The 17,496-nt window shown below is 41.6% G+C and overlaps 1 protein-coding gene across 1 annotated transcript in view; it reads left to right on the top strand.

Annotated features, from left to right (window-relative positions):
* Positions 1-17,496, top strand: part of casz1 (castor zinc finger 1) — a 77,428-nt gene that overhangs the window by 44,726 nt on the left and 15,206 nt on the right. Inside the window, exons 3-8 of the mRNA XM_042491014.1 lie at positions 4,145-5,045; positions 7,198-7,263; positions 9,931-10,027; positions 13,083-13,247; positions 14,848-15,020; positions 15,550-16,415. Of these exons, the coding sequence (XP_042346948.1) occupies positions 4,145-5,045; positions 7,198-7,263; positions 9,931-10,027; positions 13,083-13,247; positions 14,848-15,020; positions 15,550-16,415 (2,268 nt within the window). The remainder of the gene's footprint in view (positions 1-4,144; positions 5,046-7,197; positions 7,264-9,930; positions 10,028-13,082; positions 13,248-14,847; positions 15,021-15,549; positions 16,416-17,496) is intronic.

Genomic DNA, 17,496 nt, shown 5'->3' with positions numbered 1-17,496 from the left:
AGAGTGTTTGAAGACTGCGGGGAGAGCACACTGCATCAGTTGCAAATCTTGTCTTTAGAGTGTTTTTTTTTTTTTTAGAGTTGCTCTTTGTTGATTGTAACTAGGGCATCTATATTGCCATGTTTCTGCTCAGCTCACAATTAAAACATTTTTTCCCCTCTCTCTCTCTCTCTCTCGCCGCTGTCTTTCAAAGGCTGATGCGGAGTGCACATAATTATGCATATAAACATAGTGGCTTAATTATCTCTCACAACATCAGTGACAATGTAATTAACAAACATTGCAAGATCAATGAGAGAAACTGCGACCTTCAAAACATTTAACTCCTCACATTGAGGCATCGTGCGGATTTCCTATCAGTGCAAAACCCCAGAATACTTTTCCTAGATAATTTAGATGTCGCATTAGAGCCCTCATAAGCCAGTCAATGGAAAAACCAATGAATAAAAACTATGAAAGCAATGACAGAGATGCTCATAGCGATGGATCAAACAGGCTTGACCATGACTTCCATTTGCAATTCTGGGTTCACTGTAAAAGGTTATTGTTCATTTCAAGCTGTTTCAAAGCCCTCTCTATTTACCGCCTGTTAATTAACTAACCAAACAGTGAGGAAGTTTGAAGCTCCGTACAGTTTTCAAATTAGTCCAAACAAATGCACATAATGTCATTTATTCAAAGCAACTCTTTATTAGGCTACCACTGTCCATTTAAACAAAACACACTCAAACTAATTCACTAACATGAACACAAATTGCTTTGTAAAACTCTATTTAAATTATTGGACCATATAAAAGAATCCCACTATTCAAAACTTTCTCTGACTGAACTCTACTGAAACTTTTTTTTGGTTTACATTGGGCATGTGTGACTCAAAACTGACACCCTTTAGAGAGTATTCAAACTCTAGATTAGTCCATATATAGCCACTAGCATGCACCTTTATCATCAGCGACACCTCTGCCTCTCAGTCCTGTGAGCGGAGGAGCTATGCCACACTGATGGCCATGTTTGGTCAGCCAAAAGGAGATATAATGCCCATCTGTTATCATATCTGCGAGGGAAAATGTGGCCTAATTGCCTCAAATATAGACAAGGCAGGTCTGTGTTGTGTGGTGGGTTTTGCTTGCCTGAAGTGTCAAGATTAGGAACCACTTATTTGTAGATTTTCCGGTGACACCAGAGCGAGTGCAGAGGGAAATGTCAGATGTGAGGTTTATTTATGTATTTCTTTTTTTTGGGATGAGGGTGGGTGGTAGCATTAGTGTGTGGGCCTATCTCACCTTAACCCCGACATAGTATCCCACCTGGTGTCACATGACATCATTAAGAAGCAGCCAGATAGGGCTGGAGTAGAAAACTCATTACATGGTGTTTCAGAAAGGTTATCTCCTGTCAGTCCCAGCCATAATCCTTTCAAGTCCAATCATTTGCCTTTCATTGATAGCATGCCACATGGCTCTGCTCATGAATAAAGAGACTTGACTAATTTTTTGGGGGGAAGGAGATGATAATGCCATAAGCAAATATAATATAATATAATATATGTATAATATAAAAAAAGAGGTGTCGGCGCTCCCATGACAGAAACCACTAGTCTGTCTGCTTTAATTACTGACTGACTCTACCACAAAAATGTCTTTAATTAATTATGTGTGTATATATATATGTGATCAGAATGATTTGAATTTTTAAAATATTATTTCCATCTATTGAACCTTGCTCTTTTCAAAAAAACATCTCTCACTCAGTAATGTGTGGTTTCATTTTCTGACACACATGGGCAGGGGCGGGTCTGCCCTAACTTTAGAGCTATATGATATACTCTGACCTGAGGTGCCCCTACAAATACAGTAGCAATAAAATGCAACCAGGCACTGAGGCCATCAGCACCTAAATTAAATGTGAAGAATGTTGAGACCAGTTTCATTTAAAGTAGACATGTTTAAATGTCTTTTAAGTTTTTGTGCCATTTATGATTTTAAGTTAACAAGTTCAAGAACAAAATACAAGAACTTAAGTATGGGATCAGTTGTACTGTACCTTGCAGTAGATACGTGTGTAGTAGTTCACTTGTGGTTTCTGTGCAAATGAAAACATGTTAGATTTTATATAAAGATCTGGCCGAACACGCAGGTATTTCCTCTCAAATACTAGATCCATTTCTGTTAAATTTTTCATGCCCTTTCGATCCACCAGATACTCTTTCATACTGAACCAGTGTGCAGAGGAGCAACCCCAACGCAGTGAATGGAAATTTGGGGATTATTTTACATGCTGCGCAGGAGATGTGAAAAGCAGGGCACAGAGACTGATTTAGCAATAACTGAGAAATCTGAGACAAGAGCAGAAATATTTGTGTATTAATTACCCTGGGTAGTAGGTGGTATTACTTCTCATCAGCTCATGTGTTGATAGTGATGATAAAAAGCAATAAAACATTTTTAAAAAAAGGATTTTGACCCCAAGTCCCCGTGACTGAGCCAGGGATGTGTCAAGAAGGCCAAATCTTTTACATGACCTAGATGAAATTATCATCTTGTAAACTACTAGCATGTCTGTGTTGTGGCATTCTTCCTGATTTGCAAACTGGCACAACAGGAGATTTATGAAATTGAGGTGGATCAGCAAACATAACCGCCCCTCGAGCCCTCCCTCTCTAGTTTTCTCTTTATTCCTGTCCGTTCTCTTCTTCTTAATGCAGAATTTTGTCCCTCCACTGCTTTCAGGCAAAATCTTTTTTTTTTCCTTCTTCCCCACTCTCTGACCCTTTGCACTAACCTGGATGAAAGTTAATGGGCCGGAATTAATCTCCACATAATGCAATTAAACTATACATTGACTATATTTCGCCTATGTCCTTGGGGAAGTTGTCCAATTTAATGGACTCTTAAAACGAAAGTTATGTTTCAGTTCACAAATGTGTAAAAAGGGGAAAGGATTCATTCTTTTCACTCTTGAAGGTGACACAATAGTCATGTTATTTTTTAAATACCTTACACCAAGCTTCATGTGGGATTATGAATTGTGAAATGCACTTAACATGCCATAATTTATTGGCAGATAATTGTTATAATTATGTCATTTTCAAATCGTACATTATCAGTCATCATGTAAAAATCTGTGGGGAAGTGCCTGATGGTCTTAACCTAATTTCTAAGAAGCTCTTTAAAAAGATTATTTCACAAAGCTTCAACCCAAATTCTTTGGTCTCTAATTTGATCTCTTAATGTGGTTACTAAGATGTATTTCTCTATATTTATTTGAAACATAAACCTCATAAGTAAATGTAATGAATTTTGATAGCATTACATAATGAGCATAGAAAATCAAAAAAAAAGTTTGTTTATTCAGTGTGTCTTTTGGTACAGTCACCCGCAGATTTTGCAGGACTGACTTATAGTGCAACCAAAACAGGAAGAGCATTGCCTCAGACTGCTTGTTTGTAGACACGTGAATACACAGATATGTACAGGTGCTGCTGTAGCGTGCAGTGCAGAATCACTTTTCCTGTTGTTCAATTTCACATCAATTATAAAAATGTATTGTTCTGAAAAAGATATACACTGTAATGTAGTAGATGTAGTTCTACTCAGACTGTCAGTCTTCCATTATCACAACATAGCCAAAATAAAAGAGTTGTTTTAGTAATTAGGCTGACGAAATCTATTTTCTCTCACAAAGCTAGTCCCAAAATCATTTGTGAGTTATGTGTTTGATGCCAAATGAAAAAAAAACAAAACAAAACTGTCAAATATAAACTAAAAATATAGACAATCCTACTCATCTACAAAGCATTGCTACAGTTGAACACATATCAAGGCATCAGTCAGTATGAAGCAATAGAGAACCATTTGGTGGACTGACTTGCTGAAATGAATTTGGCCACTGATTAGCCTGTTTTGAGCAATGGGTTAATTTGTGTTCAGTTTCACTACTCAAATGAAAAAAAAACTACTCATCATATCATACTAATATATTGTAATTAAAGACTTAATTGTATGTACAGTAATACTAGCACAAATGACTCTGAGTTTTGAAACATGATAAGTTCTCAACTTTGCTTGTAGCAGCTTAAAAAGGAAAAATCTGGAAACAGTTTTAAATATCAGGAGCTCATTTTTGTACTTTTTTTTCTGCGCAGGAGAAGCCTCTGCCCTGCGAGACTATGCAGCCAACACCATGAATGAATTTTTGGGAATGTTCGGTTATGATGACCAGCAGGTAAGGGATGAGCTGACCAAGAAGATCAGCTTTGAGAAGCTCAAAGCCGCTACCTCAGATCCCTCATCCCTCAGCAGTGAGGAGGCCTCACGGCGCGCACGCTTCTCCAAGTACGAAGAGTACATCCGTAAGCTAAAAGCCGGTGAGGCCCTCCCTTGGCCCATGCATGCTTCCCCACCCAAACCAGACGACCTCAACCCAAAACTGGCCCAAGACAAGAGCGCTTCAATGCTCCAGACCTCTGGGTGCCTCCCAGGGGCCGAGGCACAAATCTATCCCCCAAGCCTGGACCACAAACAGCCAGGAGGACCTCAGCTGGGCACCTCTCAGCCAACAAACCCCTCTCACATCCAGAACATGGCGCCCCGAGCCTCCAAGTATGACTTCTTTATTCAGAAGCTGAAGATGGGTGATAGTCTACCCCAGCAGAATGGCAACACTTACAAGCGACCCTCCAAGTACGACCTGGAGAACGTCAAGTTTCTGCACCTCTTCAAACCTGGTGAGGGCAACCCGGACATGGGCGGCGCCATCGCCTTTAAGACTTGCAAAGTGGGCCGCCCCTCGAAGTATGACATCAGAACAATTCAGAAGCTAATGCCAGGAAATCCCGAGGCCTCATTGTTGCCCAATGTCCTTGCTACAGCACCAGGGAACCCGGGAGCTCCCGGTGTCCCCACCGTGGGTGCAGCTGGGGCCAGTATTGCTGCGGGCCTCACAATGGACCAGACAGGACACATAAGCTTCAACGCCTCTGACTACCTGAAGTCCAGCTTTTCAAAGACTGACTCCATCACCACGGGCACTGTGTCCTCCGTTAAGTAAGTCTTTTCAAATATCATTATATCAAACTAGAGAGCACTCAGAGAACACATGCCTTCACCAAGGCCACAAAATGCTTTCAATTACTTTCTTAAAGGAATGGAAATGCAAATATAGATAATGCAGATTTGTTTTTGGGAATATTGTCTAGGAATATGTCTATAGTTTTCTCCAAGAAAGAACAGTACAAACTAGAACTTTTGATTTATGCAAGTGTGTAGGAGAACTACAATGACTAATGCAAAAGTTCAAATGGCCCTATCTAGAGCCCATGTTTGGTTTATCCATTTAAGGTCACTGTATAAACAACCTGGTGAACTCTTTGGAAGAAAACCATATGTGTATCATTTGTAAATATAAACTGCTCATTTAAAGGCAATAAAAATTAAAAGATGAATGAAAGCTTAGTTATTAATATAATATTATATTTGTGCTGATTTAACCTCCCAGATCTACACACTGGAACTTTATTTTTAGTTGTCATGTGGCTACAGTACCATGCAAAATAAAAATGCCAAATTTAAGCAATTCAAGGTCTGTCAGATTTCATGCCAATTGCAATAAATTTCCAGGTGAAGTTCTGAAGCGCAATGCCAGAAAAATACAAAGAGATAACAGCATGTATCCCACTGCTTCTCATCTTCTCTCTTATTTGTAATTGTGAGATGTTTCTTTATTGACAGAAAATACTGTGTGACATACTGCATGAATTATTTGCACCAAAACAATGCATAGCTCTTTAAAATCAGTTCATAAATCACATAAGATGTCCATTAAAATTCCAATTTAAAGTTTATTGGTGGATTGAAAAGATCCCAAGTTCCAGTGGAACACCTCAGAGTTAATGTGAAGCGCACACACACTTAACTGCTACTGTGAGTCAGTTAGCTTAACGCAAAGGTAATTGCTACCTCCACAGCAGCCAACAGGAATGCAGTGTGAAATAGCGCATAGCGCCCAATAGATCCACGACATGATGAGTTGCGAAGGCACATGAAGTGTTTACTCGCTGTAGCACTCCGTGGAGACTGATTTAGCACAGTCATCGCAAAGTGACTGACTTCTTTCGTTTGGCTAGGGTGTAACAACTCTCCCTTTAATTACTTTGGAGCCATGACTAACCTCCCGGCGAGTCACAGGGGCCGACTCTACACTGCCTGACGAGTGCACTTTAAAGGAAGCAAACGAGGGGTTTGGGGAGCTAGCCTACAGTCGTGTGCACTACCAGTAGGAAACAGCTCTCAGAGTCTGTTTGATTGGTTTTGACCTTGTCTCTAGTTAGTAGAGACCTATCAAAGACACTGTTCAAGAGCCCTCAGGCACCTCTCCCTCAGGCTTTGGCCTTTGTCAGGTTGGGGCTCAGTGGAGCTGCAAGCTTGGCTAACTGACCCAGTCTGGTGCTTGTATACAGGGAGGAGAGGGGGTGCTGGTGAGAATGTCTGGCAGTGCATCCTCCCCTCTGGGCCAGATTAACCTCAGGTCATCCCCCGTGTGGAGCTGCTCACATGGAGCTAAATGCCATTTCTGAGGGGAGCAAGCAGAACCAATACTGTATTATGACTGTCACTGCTACCAGCTTTATGAAGGGGATCACAGGTGACAAAAAAAAAGCACACAGCATTCCTCCTCACGCCCCTTTTATGTGATAAATTATACTGAATTGAATCTGATTGCGCTGAAACTGATCAAGTCGCACTATTAGCTTGATCCACATGTATCTGAAGCCGCAGTGTTGTCTTACATCTTTATTTGAACTGAGCCCAGACTGATTGGAGACAACTTGACATCAGCATTAGAGCCGAGGCCCTTAGAGATTATCAGAAAAGACCTTTTCAGAGCTTTTCTTCCACATCCCCATTATCCAGTTTTGCATACGAGCACTCACCAAAATACCCCCATAAAAGATTAATGTCCCTTTGCTCCTGCATTTTGCCTTTCATTGGTTGGGAGACCATGCATCAAAGTGTGCGCCTTCCACCCCTGATTCATTCGCCACATGAAAACGCTGTTATGCCATAAGAAAATGTATATTGATAGTCCAAAGTTTGGGAGCGGCTTGTAAGTAAATATTGTGTCAGTTTGTTTTTATTAACAACAGGCAGCCCGACCTCACCATTAATCCTGTCTCTTTTGTGTTTGCTGTTGCATTAGGAATGGCCTGCCACCAGATAAACCCGCCAGCGATGACATCAACCTCTACCAGAAATATATTGCCAGGTATGCAAATCCCTCAATGTGCCACACCAATGAAAAAATATACCCAAAACAGAGATGAGCCTTTTTTTTTTTTATGCACTGATGGTGTTTTATTCAGTGATGTAAGGATCGTAGGCCGGTATGGGAGTGTTCTGTGCGCAGTAAATTGATTAAGAAAAGACACCAATTTATGTGCTGAGAGGAAGTAGAAGGATGAGGGGTAATGAAAGTGAAATGGTTTGATGGTAGCTTACTGTAACTGGTTGAGCGAATGCTCATGGTGTGTATAGCACTAAAACATTGAGAAGAACATAATTCTGTGCAACTCTGTTCGCTGAGTAAGAGGGGATTCAAGCTCAGGCCGGGTTCTTCTTGATTTCTGCTGTTTATCATTGAACACACGAAGAACTGACTGATCTAAAAAGTCAGTCGTTCACACCAACAGAGACAAAAAGGGGGAGGGGGGTGTATCTTGCGTTTCAATGGCCACAGAACAATGTCCCCCATTCTGGATTCATTTTGAGCCCACACTAGAAAGGTGATTATCATTTGTTTGTTTATTCCGTTTAAAAAGAAAGAAAAACAGCATTTGAAAAGCCAAAGTGGCTTTGGCGTTAATGATTACTTCTCCAAGCCATAACATGAAGGGCACAAATCAAAGCCTTGGCACTGACAGACACACACATAAACACACACACGTCCTCTTCTGCACACACACACACACACACACACACACACAAACACACACAAAACCCCTTCCTTGGACTGATTACATTTTGCAAGAAGATTTAATTAAGGAATTTTTAATGAGGCTTCTGCTGGCACTGCCAAGAACTGTTTTGATATTTGCGCTGCATAATGCATAAAATTTGTCTAAACATCTCGGCAGTTGATGCACGGGGAGGCTGCAGATAAGCCCAGATACAGTTTCAATTTCCGTGTTGGGGTTGGAAAAAAAGAGAAAGGAAAGGAGAGGAGGGAGGAAAAAAATGGAAAAGGAGGGCTCATAAAAAGGGCAAATGTAGCACCGAGAGGGGAGGTAGAAGCGGGGGAGGGTCCTCTTTGGAGCTTGGGCTAATGAGTGCACACTAATAGTAAAAACCAGCTTTGTAAATGTGTTCGTACCCAATCCTTGTGAAAAGAGGAAAAAAAAAGTTCCTCATCTTCTTAGCACACTACAGTTTGATGTTTTAAAGAGCTTCCCTGCTAGTGTTTAGTTGCAGTTTTCACTCTTTAAATGCTTTCATGCACCCACTATTGCCTCGGCACTTTGATCTGTGTATCTCTATTGTAACTGGAGATGCGCTGCAATCTCTGTATCGTGGCGATATTAATATTTAATCTGCTGCTGAATAGCAGCGGCCCATTAGGCCCCCTGACGCGGCAAGTGGGAATTGTCCAGAGGCAAAGTGATACAGCTGGGCAATGAGCTGAAGGGTGGGCCATAGTCTCAGGGGGTAGGGGGGCTTTGTGTGTTTATAAGTGTAAATGTGTGTGTGCGTGTGTGTGTGTGTGTGTGAAAAAAGAGTATAGAAAACACTAATGGTTGGGACATATGTTGGCTTTAATGCATGCCCACACGTAGGTCGGCTTCGGGTTTTGTCTTTTTTAAAAGAGCCATCAAATCTTCCCAAAGCCCCCTCTTCTTCCATCACCATTTTACAGACACACACACACATACACACACACACAGTCACAGCCAACTTAAAAAGAGTAGTGGATATGCCGTTCAATTAGCTTAATGAACTCAGCAAAGTGATCTGTAAATGCAGCTCTGGGATAATCCTAACAAGGAAAAAACAGAAAGAGAGATGGAAAAAATATTACTTAGCCCCCTTTTCCCCCTCTCCTCTGCACTAGCAGATGGAGCTCTTGGCAGCAGCAGTGCAAATGTTTATTTGTGTGTTTTCACTGGTAATTGGAGGATTTTAACAGTCATCATCGTCAGGCTTATAATCACCACCGTAAAAGTGGCTGTACTGTAGCAAGCAGCAGCCTTTTTTTTAACCAGTGCCTGACTAAAATCTGATTTTTTGAGTCCAGACGAGAGAGTGAAAAGTATACAAAGCTGTTCCCACATCTCAGGATACCTGACCCTTCTCCTTATATAGTAAAACTGTGGTTAACCCGAAAGAACTGTGCATTGATTTGACAAGGGTTTTCACGGCGTTGAGAAATAAAGTAGTCATGGGGTTCCCGATCCTTGAGTGGGTGTGTGTATGCGTGTCGAGGGAAAGGGTTTCAGTGTAATAAGTGTCTCTTACGGCTGCTTTGGAAATAAATGGAGCTAATTTGGCTGAAATTGGTGTGACAGACGGGTAAATTGTTGCAGCAGTGTGGAAGGCAGAAGTCAGTTTGAAGGTGTGCGCCGTGTTACTTTGAAGGTGAGACGAGCATAATGCCTTTGAAAACTCCTTCACCTGTTTTTCTTTTGTGCTCTTCCTGGTATTTTAAATAATTTTCACACTAATCATCCTTGATTTGCTGTTGATTATTTTTGAATTGCACCAACATATTTCTGAGCCGCTTTGTCAATCAGCCTTTTTTCATCCCTGCGACTGTTCTCTGTGTGATAAGCGCTGATATGTTCCCAGGTTTTGAACCAGTCTTGATGCCATTTCATTCACAGCTCTGTGTGGCTGTTAAAAAGCGTGACTGTTGAAATGTCTCCTGCAACTTGGTTTTCAGGTTCTCTGGAAGTCAACACTGTGGCCACGTGCACTGTGCGTACCAGTACAGAGAGCATTACCACTGCATGGACCCCGAGTGTAACTACCAGGTGAGCGTGAGTACTTTACAACTTTTTTGGTCATCACTCAAATGTACATTTTCTCCTGAATTCTGCAAATTCAAGAATAACCTCAGTGCTTCATTGTTCAGATTCTAACACAATGAGAAAAATTAGGCAACATCCAACATCGCTATTGCCAAACACACCAGACTCAATTTAAATAAACTGTAATTTTTTTTATTGTAAAACACACCACATTCAGAGTCGACAGAAAAAAAAACATCCTTGTCTTTACACTTTTTCAACAATCAACAGCTGTAGATTGGTTGAAAAAAACTCATAAGACACCTAATTATATATGGAAATATGCTGGCTCTTTGCACACTAAATTTACTGTTTATTTATAGGGAATCTGGTGAGTTTGTCCATAGCGATTTAGGGGCTTTTTCTGGCTAAACAAAACGATTCTACCCTTCAAAAATGTCTATCTCTGTATGGATCCTTTCAATAATGTAATGTGATAATAACGTAATAACTGTCAGACACTTTAGACACATTTAGTAGTTGTAAACTGACAGTGAGCACATGCCCTGAGTGGTTACATTGCAGCCTGTTTCGGGGATGCAGCCCTCTCGCCTAATGCTGGACCAATTCCAAAAATCTCTTTTCCCATTAGTCATTTAGACAGATCGACATTGTTAGATAGGCTCTATGTTTGATTATACCAAAGTTAAACTTTCAGGTGCAAAGAAAAAAAAAAGGGGGGGGGGGACTTAAAGCTAAGCATCTGTCTCCAGGACACGACAAAGGGGATAGACAAACAGGATAATGTGTCATCTTTTCATTAATGGTCACACCCAGCCAAAGTCTATGTAGATGAAAAGTTTGTTGGCCTTTGGTCTGCCAAACAGGCTATGAGTGTTTACATCTGTTCAGTTTGCAGGCATCTTCCAGGCACAGTTGGTTTTTGACAGTTGGCCTTTTAGCAAAAGGGTTAATTGTAAATATGCTTGAAATATGCCTCTTTTTTATCTATGTGTTCTTTTTTTTCTAAAGACATCTGCTACTGACTGGGGGCCTGCCTTTAATCCCCTTTCACGTTATTAATCTCATCCTGGTCCCAGGAGTTGTCATGTATGGCACAGGAAGGAGAAAAAACACAAAGCAGATCATAATACAGGCCTTGTGTTTGCTGTAGCATATGGCCTGAGAGAGTTAGACAAACACAGGAAGATTTGTCAAAGATGTCAAAAATCCATGCACAGCTAGAGCTGTGTGTGTTTTCCTTCCTTTCCTAACAATTTTCTGAATTAAGCCATCTTCAGCTGTAATCTCCTTTGTCTGCTCCTGATCAAGAGAGATTACCGCTCGATAAATATTGTTTATGTGGTGAAAAGCATTACAGATCTAAGCTTTCATTTTCTGCTTGAATCCCACTTCACAGTCTGATGGGACATATTCTTGGAGGAATACAAAGGAATATCATTTCATGTCATTATTTAGACTGTTAGTTCAGGTTATCATGGCAATTTCCACGGTCAGGTCCACATTTCTCTGTTGCTTTTGCGTTGCATGGAAACACAGATATGCTTTGGAAGCCAGCTCTCTGGGATGTCAATACCCTGAAAAAAAAAGAAGCAGGCAGTGATGAGCAGCCCCTTTCGAAGTGATAACTCATGAAATGTTACATGACACACACTCCTGGAATATTATCCCACTGCCAGCCTGCGGGCTATTGGCTGAGTCTTAACATTCTCCTTTCATGGGCTTGTACATGAGGGAGAGTGTGCATCTTGCCACACTAGTGGGAATCCTAAAATAAATGTAGCAAGTGGCTCCCAACCTTCATCACCACTCAACTGAAAATGAGATCTTTTTCCCAGTCAGCTCTCTCCATGGCCTATTTTGGACGGCTTGATGGATCGAATGTACCATGACCGCATTTCAACTTATCTTCCGGTCATCATTAACCGTTAGATACCAGAAAGCCCAAAGCTCAGAACTGAGTTCAGGATTTTTCAGGTAAATTGTTCAAAAAGCAACGAATCCAAAGCAGTCATCAATTAGATTAAAAGTCCTAATGAAGTGTTTGCTCCTACTGGAGTCAAACATCTCAGAAATATGCAGTGGGAAACAGGCCAAGAGCAAGGGAATGAACAGCTGTGTGAGATCTTAGCTTTTTACTTGTGTGTGAGTGGAACACATGACACAAAGCAATTACCCTACTTTGTACAGCAATTAGTTGCTTTTTAGAATAGTTCTTTCTGATGTTTTTCCCTCAACAGGAGATAAATACGGATTGCAGACAGAACTGTCTCATTGATTTGCGCTTCTCCTGTTACCGTTTCTGTAACATCAGCTTAAGCCCAATTACTGCAGATTTGGTTGCTGCAGGTCTCTGTGGAGTGACTTTTCTGTTTTCCCTTCCTGACTCCTGGGTGTGGGAGGGATTTTTTTTATTTATTTAATTATTTATTTTGTAATTTTAGAAGGCGGGTCTCTTAGCATATTCACTCATCATTACAGGCGAAGCCTGCACCAACAGCGAGTGTTGGTGCTTTAATTAAAAATGGAATCATATCTCAGTGAATTGAAAGGGAAAACGTTTTTTGGTTCACTTGTTTGTTTGTTTGTTTCTGTTGTCTTCTGTTTTCCCCTGTGCATGTCTGAGAAACCATCTGCATGGAACATAATTTTTCCAGAGACAGAAACATCACAACTGTGATCTTGCATGTCAATTGATTCATCTTAATTAAAAAAATACATTTTTGTAGAAGGGAAAAATAATGTAGAGACAGTGGGAACATACTTCATGTTCCATGTGGAAGCTTCTCCTGCGCTCAAAAAGTCCCAGAGCCTTTGGTGCTGCATTTGGATAGGGCACAACTTTGAGATATGCAAAGTAAATCAATAACCATAGAACGCATCATCTTTAAAAGACATCCTGGCCCTCTCCATTGCAATGTGCACAGCCCTCCCCAACTGCCAATTGGCTCCTGCATGTTGCAGCTGCTGCTTCCACAGAGATAAAGTGACTTGTTGCTGATTCTACGACTGGTTTAAATAAACACCAACCTGTTGCCGTACATTTTTCCCTCCCCTTTTGCAGAGGTTTACCAGTAAGCAGGATGTAATCAGGCACTACAACATGCACAAGAAGAGGGACAACTCCCTGCAGCATGGCTTCATGCGCTTCAGCCCTCTGGACGACTGCAGTGTCTACTACCATGGCTGCCACCTCAATGGAAAAAGCACCCATTACCACTGCATGCAGGTACACTACGCAGACTCACACCTCTTCCTCCACCTACACAAGTACCCACAAGGAGCCCACAAATATGTACAGTAGGCATGCATGCACACACTTGCTCAAGCATTATATACAGTACAATAACCCACAACTCACTTTTGCTGATAAAAAAACTGTGGAATATAAAGTTGCATCCAATTTACATTCCAAAACAACACAAAAAAACTGGCTGTCAGTGAACCAGATCTCATGCAGTCCATATAGAGCTTTAAGTCTGAATTTGTATTTATTAAGAGACTTAAAACAACTTTTTTACAGCAATTACATAAATTCAGGACAGTTTCAGACAATGTAAGACAGGAAATAAAGGAGTCGCTGAGCATAATGATATAGACGATGCCCAGATCTGTCAAGTCAGGCCACTTAAAAGACATACACAAATACAGGATGTTTGAAAGTTACACAGTTTACCTACATCTGTGAAATGGATTTACAGTTCCACAATTTTTCCATTTACACCAAACTGTCTTTACAGAGCAGTTTGGCAAAACGTGTCCTAAAGTAAATAAAAGAAAATTGAAAAAGGGTGAATACACGTGAGGCTGCTTGTGCTCTCTCCACCTCTCCACTCTCTCGCTCCTTAATTGGCATGGATAAAATTCAGTAAGGTGTTTATATAAACTACACATTTTTCATCTTTTAGTACCAAGCAGCCAGTTGAAGATTATTCCCCCTTCTGGATTTGTTTAATTTTTTACATCTGCTTATTTTCAATGTGTCATTGTGCCGAGAGCTTTCTCACCAGCAGGGCAGCAGCGCAGCGGAGAATGGCTTGAGATATATTCTTTTTTAAACCCCACTAACGGCGTAATTGTTATTAGGACATTTCAGCCCTTGTTTTAACAGTCCCTGAGAACCTGCAGATGTTGGCATCGGCTCTCTTGATTTAGGGGGGAAAAAAACAGAGTGGCATTTTTTTCATTGTTTGACTCAATATGGAGAAGTTGCCCGGTTTGTGCGGGTGAAAAGTGCCAGGGATGATATACAATTGCTGCTTTTAATTCAAACATTACCTGTTTTTTTCCCCCTCTGTTGGCTCTGAGGGCTCTTGAGCACCAGAACATTTTAAACTAAAGAACAAGACAGTCATCTTACTCCCATCTGTTTTCCTCTGCCCCCTCTAACTCTCAGGTTTGTTCTCAGAGTTACATTAAGGTTGTGCATCGTCACACTCAAAATATGAATTTCATTTTCTGAAAGGCAGCTTTGCCAGGAAGATATGTAGTTTCAGCTACCTACTGCGGCCACTGCCTCTTTCAGTCACTTTTTTTTTTTCCAATTGTCACAATGACGAGACTATTTCCAGTTCACAGATTTGAGACAAAACTCTAATGAGCATTACCACAAATTAAATTGTAAACGTGTGAAGACAACTGTCTTCCACCCATTTCTAAGCCACTAGCATTTTCTTAACCACATTGAGCTCCTTTCTCTGTGCTTGTACTGTATATCAGATTTGTTGAAAGCCCTGTCTCCTAGCAGTCTGCGTCAGACTGAAACTTTCATGTCTGCCGTGGGACCAGATCTTGTTTTCGATCGCCATGCTTTGTATTTTGCTTTGCAGGTGGGCTGCAGCAAGGTGTACACCAGCACCTCAGATGTCATGACTCATGAAAACTTCCATAAAAAGAACGCCCAGCTGATCAACGATGGCTTCCAGAGATTCCGTGCTACTGAGGACTGTGGCACAGTTGGGTGTCAATTCTACGGGCAGAAGACGACACACTTCCACTGCAGGTATATATTGGCAGCCTAATGTGGTGGCCATTTTTTTTACATTTATATAACATACATTAAGCATAAGTACATTAAAAACACACACACACACACATATCTATACACACACACACACATATATACACACACATGACTAATGGCTTCCCTGTTCCTTGACCTGCACCATTTGTATCTTTGAACATCACAGAATTACATTTAGAAGAAAAAAGGATGAAAAAAGCATCAAGCTCATTTTTGAAGACAACACACCACAGAACTATTATCAATAGTCATAGAGAATCACTTGGTTGATTCATTGAAACTCTGTCCCTGGAATGTATCCCTCTGGCAAAGGTTGCAGGTGGCAACGTGTCAATGAGCTGTCGCCGTGTTACTGAACCGCCTCAGTTATCATTCCTCCATTGTGAGCTATTTAAATAATGTCGACCCTCTTCATGACTCCCAACTGCACCAAGGTACGGAGGAGGCTTTGTGGCAGAGCACCATAGCCAATCATGTTTTCCCTTTGTTTTTCATACTTTTCTTTCAGGCGTCCAGGATGCACATTCACCTTTAAGAACAAGTGTGACATTGAGAAGCACAAGAGCTACCACATCAAGGATGATGCTTATGCCAAAGATGGCTTCAAGAAGTTCTACAAGTACGAGGAGTGCAAGTACGAAGGCTGTGTCTACAGCAAAGCAACCAACCACTTCCACTGCATCCGCTCAGGCTGTGGCTTCACCTTTACCTCCACCAGCCAGATGACCTCTCACAAGCGCAAACATGAGCGCCGGCACATCCGCTCCTCCGGTGTCATGGGCCTCTCTAGCACCTACCTGCCGCCAAAGGATGAGCCAGAGGAATCGAGCAATGATGACCTGATGGACTTTTCGACCATCAGCAGCAAGAACTCCAGCCTGAGTGCCTCGCCTACGACCCAGCAGTCCACCACTGTATCACACCTGTTGGCCACACCAACAACTGCTGTCTCCTCCTCTGCATCGGGACACACCCTCAAACCTACACCCTCACTGCCCAGTGCAGGCCAGCGTATGTCCAGCCTGCTGTCCCAGGCCCTGCCTAGCAACATGCCGGTGACCCTTGCTCTCTCCAACAGTGCTCTGGCTGCCAACAACCCATTCTTCCCCCTCATACCCAGGCTGCCTCTCCAACCACCTCCGCCAGCCGCTAGCTTGATATCAGCTGTATCCTCTGGGGCCCACTCCATGCCCACCGACTCACTGATCCAAGGCTGCTCCACAGTGGGTGCAGATGGAGCCATGGCCTCTACCCCAACGTCCTTCGCCACCTCCTCCATCATGGAGAAGATTTCGGCAAGCAAAGGTCTGATATCACCCATGATGGCCAGACTGGCAGCTGCTGCCCTGAAGCCCTCCAATAACCCAGACGCAGGTCAGTCACTTCACAAATAGTCATCATTGGGACAGCAATTTTTTTTAATTTTACTTGTATGTATCCCTTTTATATCATTCTGTGTCGCCTCTCATTATTCTGTGCCCCTTGTCTAAATTCTGACTTTTTGAGGGATACGGTACCGCAGTGCAGGTGAATCTCGTCACACTATTTTGAAGTACAGTGAATTTCCAGCACAGAGCTTTTATTTTGAAGTGCCATTTCTGTTTACTCTTGAAATACAGTTCATTTATTTGTCTTATGAGCTAACCTGTTGTTTACATTTTATGACATTTTTAGATTGAATATATAGTTATTTATCAAAAGTGTGGACCATGAGCTAATGACTAAGGTGAAGTATGGACCCTGTGGCTGGACCAGTTGGGAACCACTGCTCTAACTGAACCAGTATAACACACTTGCAATTAAACCCATGAATAAATTGGTAGCTAATTGTAAAGGTTAGCTTTGATTATTACTCTATTTATAGACATATGTATTGAAATACAAATCAGTCTCCAAAAAAAATATATACCATGTATTCTAAAAGCCACATCCTTTTTTTCTGTGTGGACTCCACTCCACTACAGCCAGAGCAGCGAGTGCACTCAGAGGTCATTTCTATCACTATCCCACAGTGGAAAGAAAGGCAGAAAAACTGCCGTTTCCAGGCTTAAAGGGACATACCGGAGGCATAGTCCTCTGCTCTGGGCTTGTTATTGTGTTGATCGTTTGTTAGATACCCACAATCCATTTGGAGATAAATGCGTTGACAGGGGAGAGTAGAGCCTGTAAAAGTCTCTTATGATGTTCAGAGTGGGGGCTCCTGGGGCTTGTGTCGAACATGTTTCCTCATCATTGGTCTCTTATCTATGACTGCGCCCGTTCCAAGCAAATGGAGGTGGAATGAAATTAGTTCAGAAATTGCAAGAACAAAAAAATGTTGGGTTTTTTTTCTATTTTTTTTGTATCCTCTATGCAAACTGATAAAAAGAAGAAAAAAAAAAAACAGAAATCGCTCAGGCAGAAATGACTCAATGCACCAGAGCTGAGAAAGAGGGTTTTTTTTCACTGACACAAG

The sequence above is a fragment of the Plectropomus leopardus genome, chromosome 8 (assembly GCF_008729295.1).
Source record: "Plectropomus leopardus isolate mb chromosome 8, YSFRI_Pleo_2.0, whole genome shotgun sequence".
NCBI classification, from domain to species: Eukaryota; Metazoa; Chordata; class Actinopteri; order Perciformes; family Serranidae; genus Plectropomus; species Plectropomus leopardus.
Note: the sequence above shows the minus strand (reverse complement) of the source record. Positions and strands in the feature narration are given on the sequence as shown.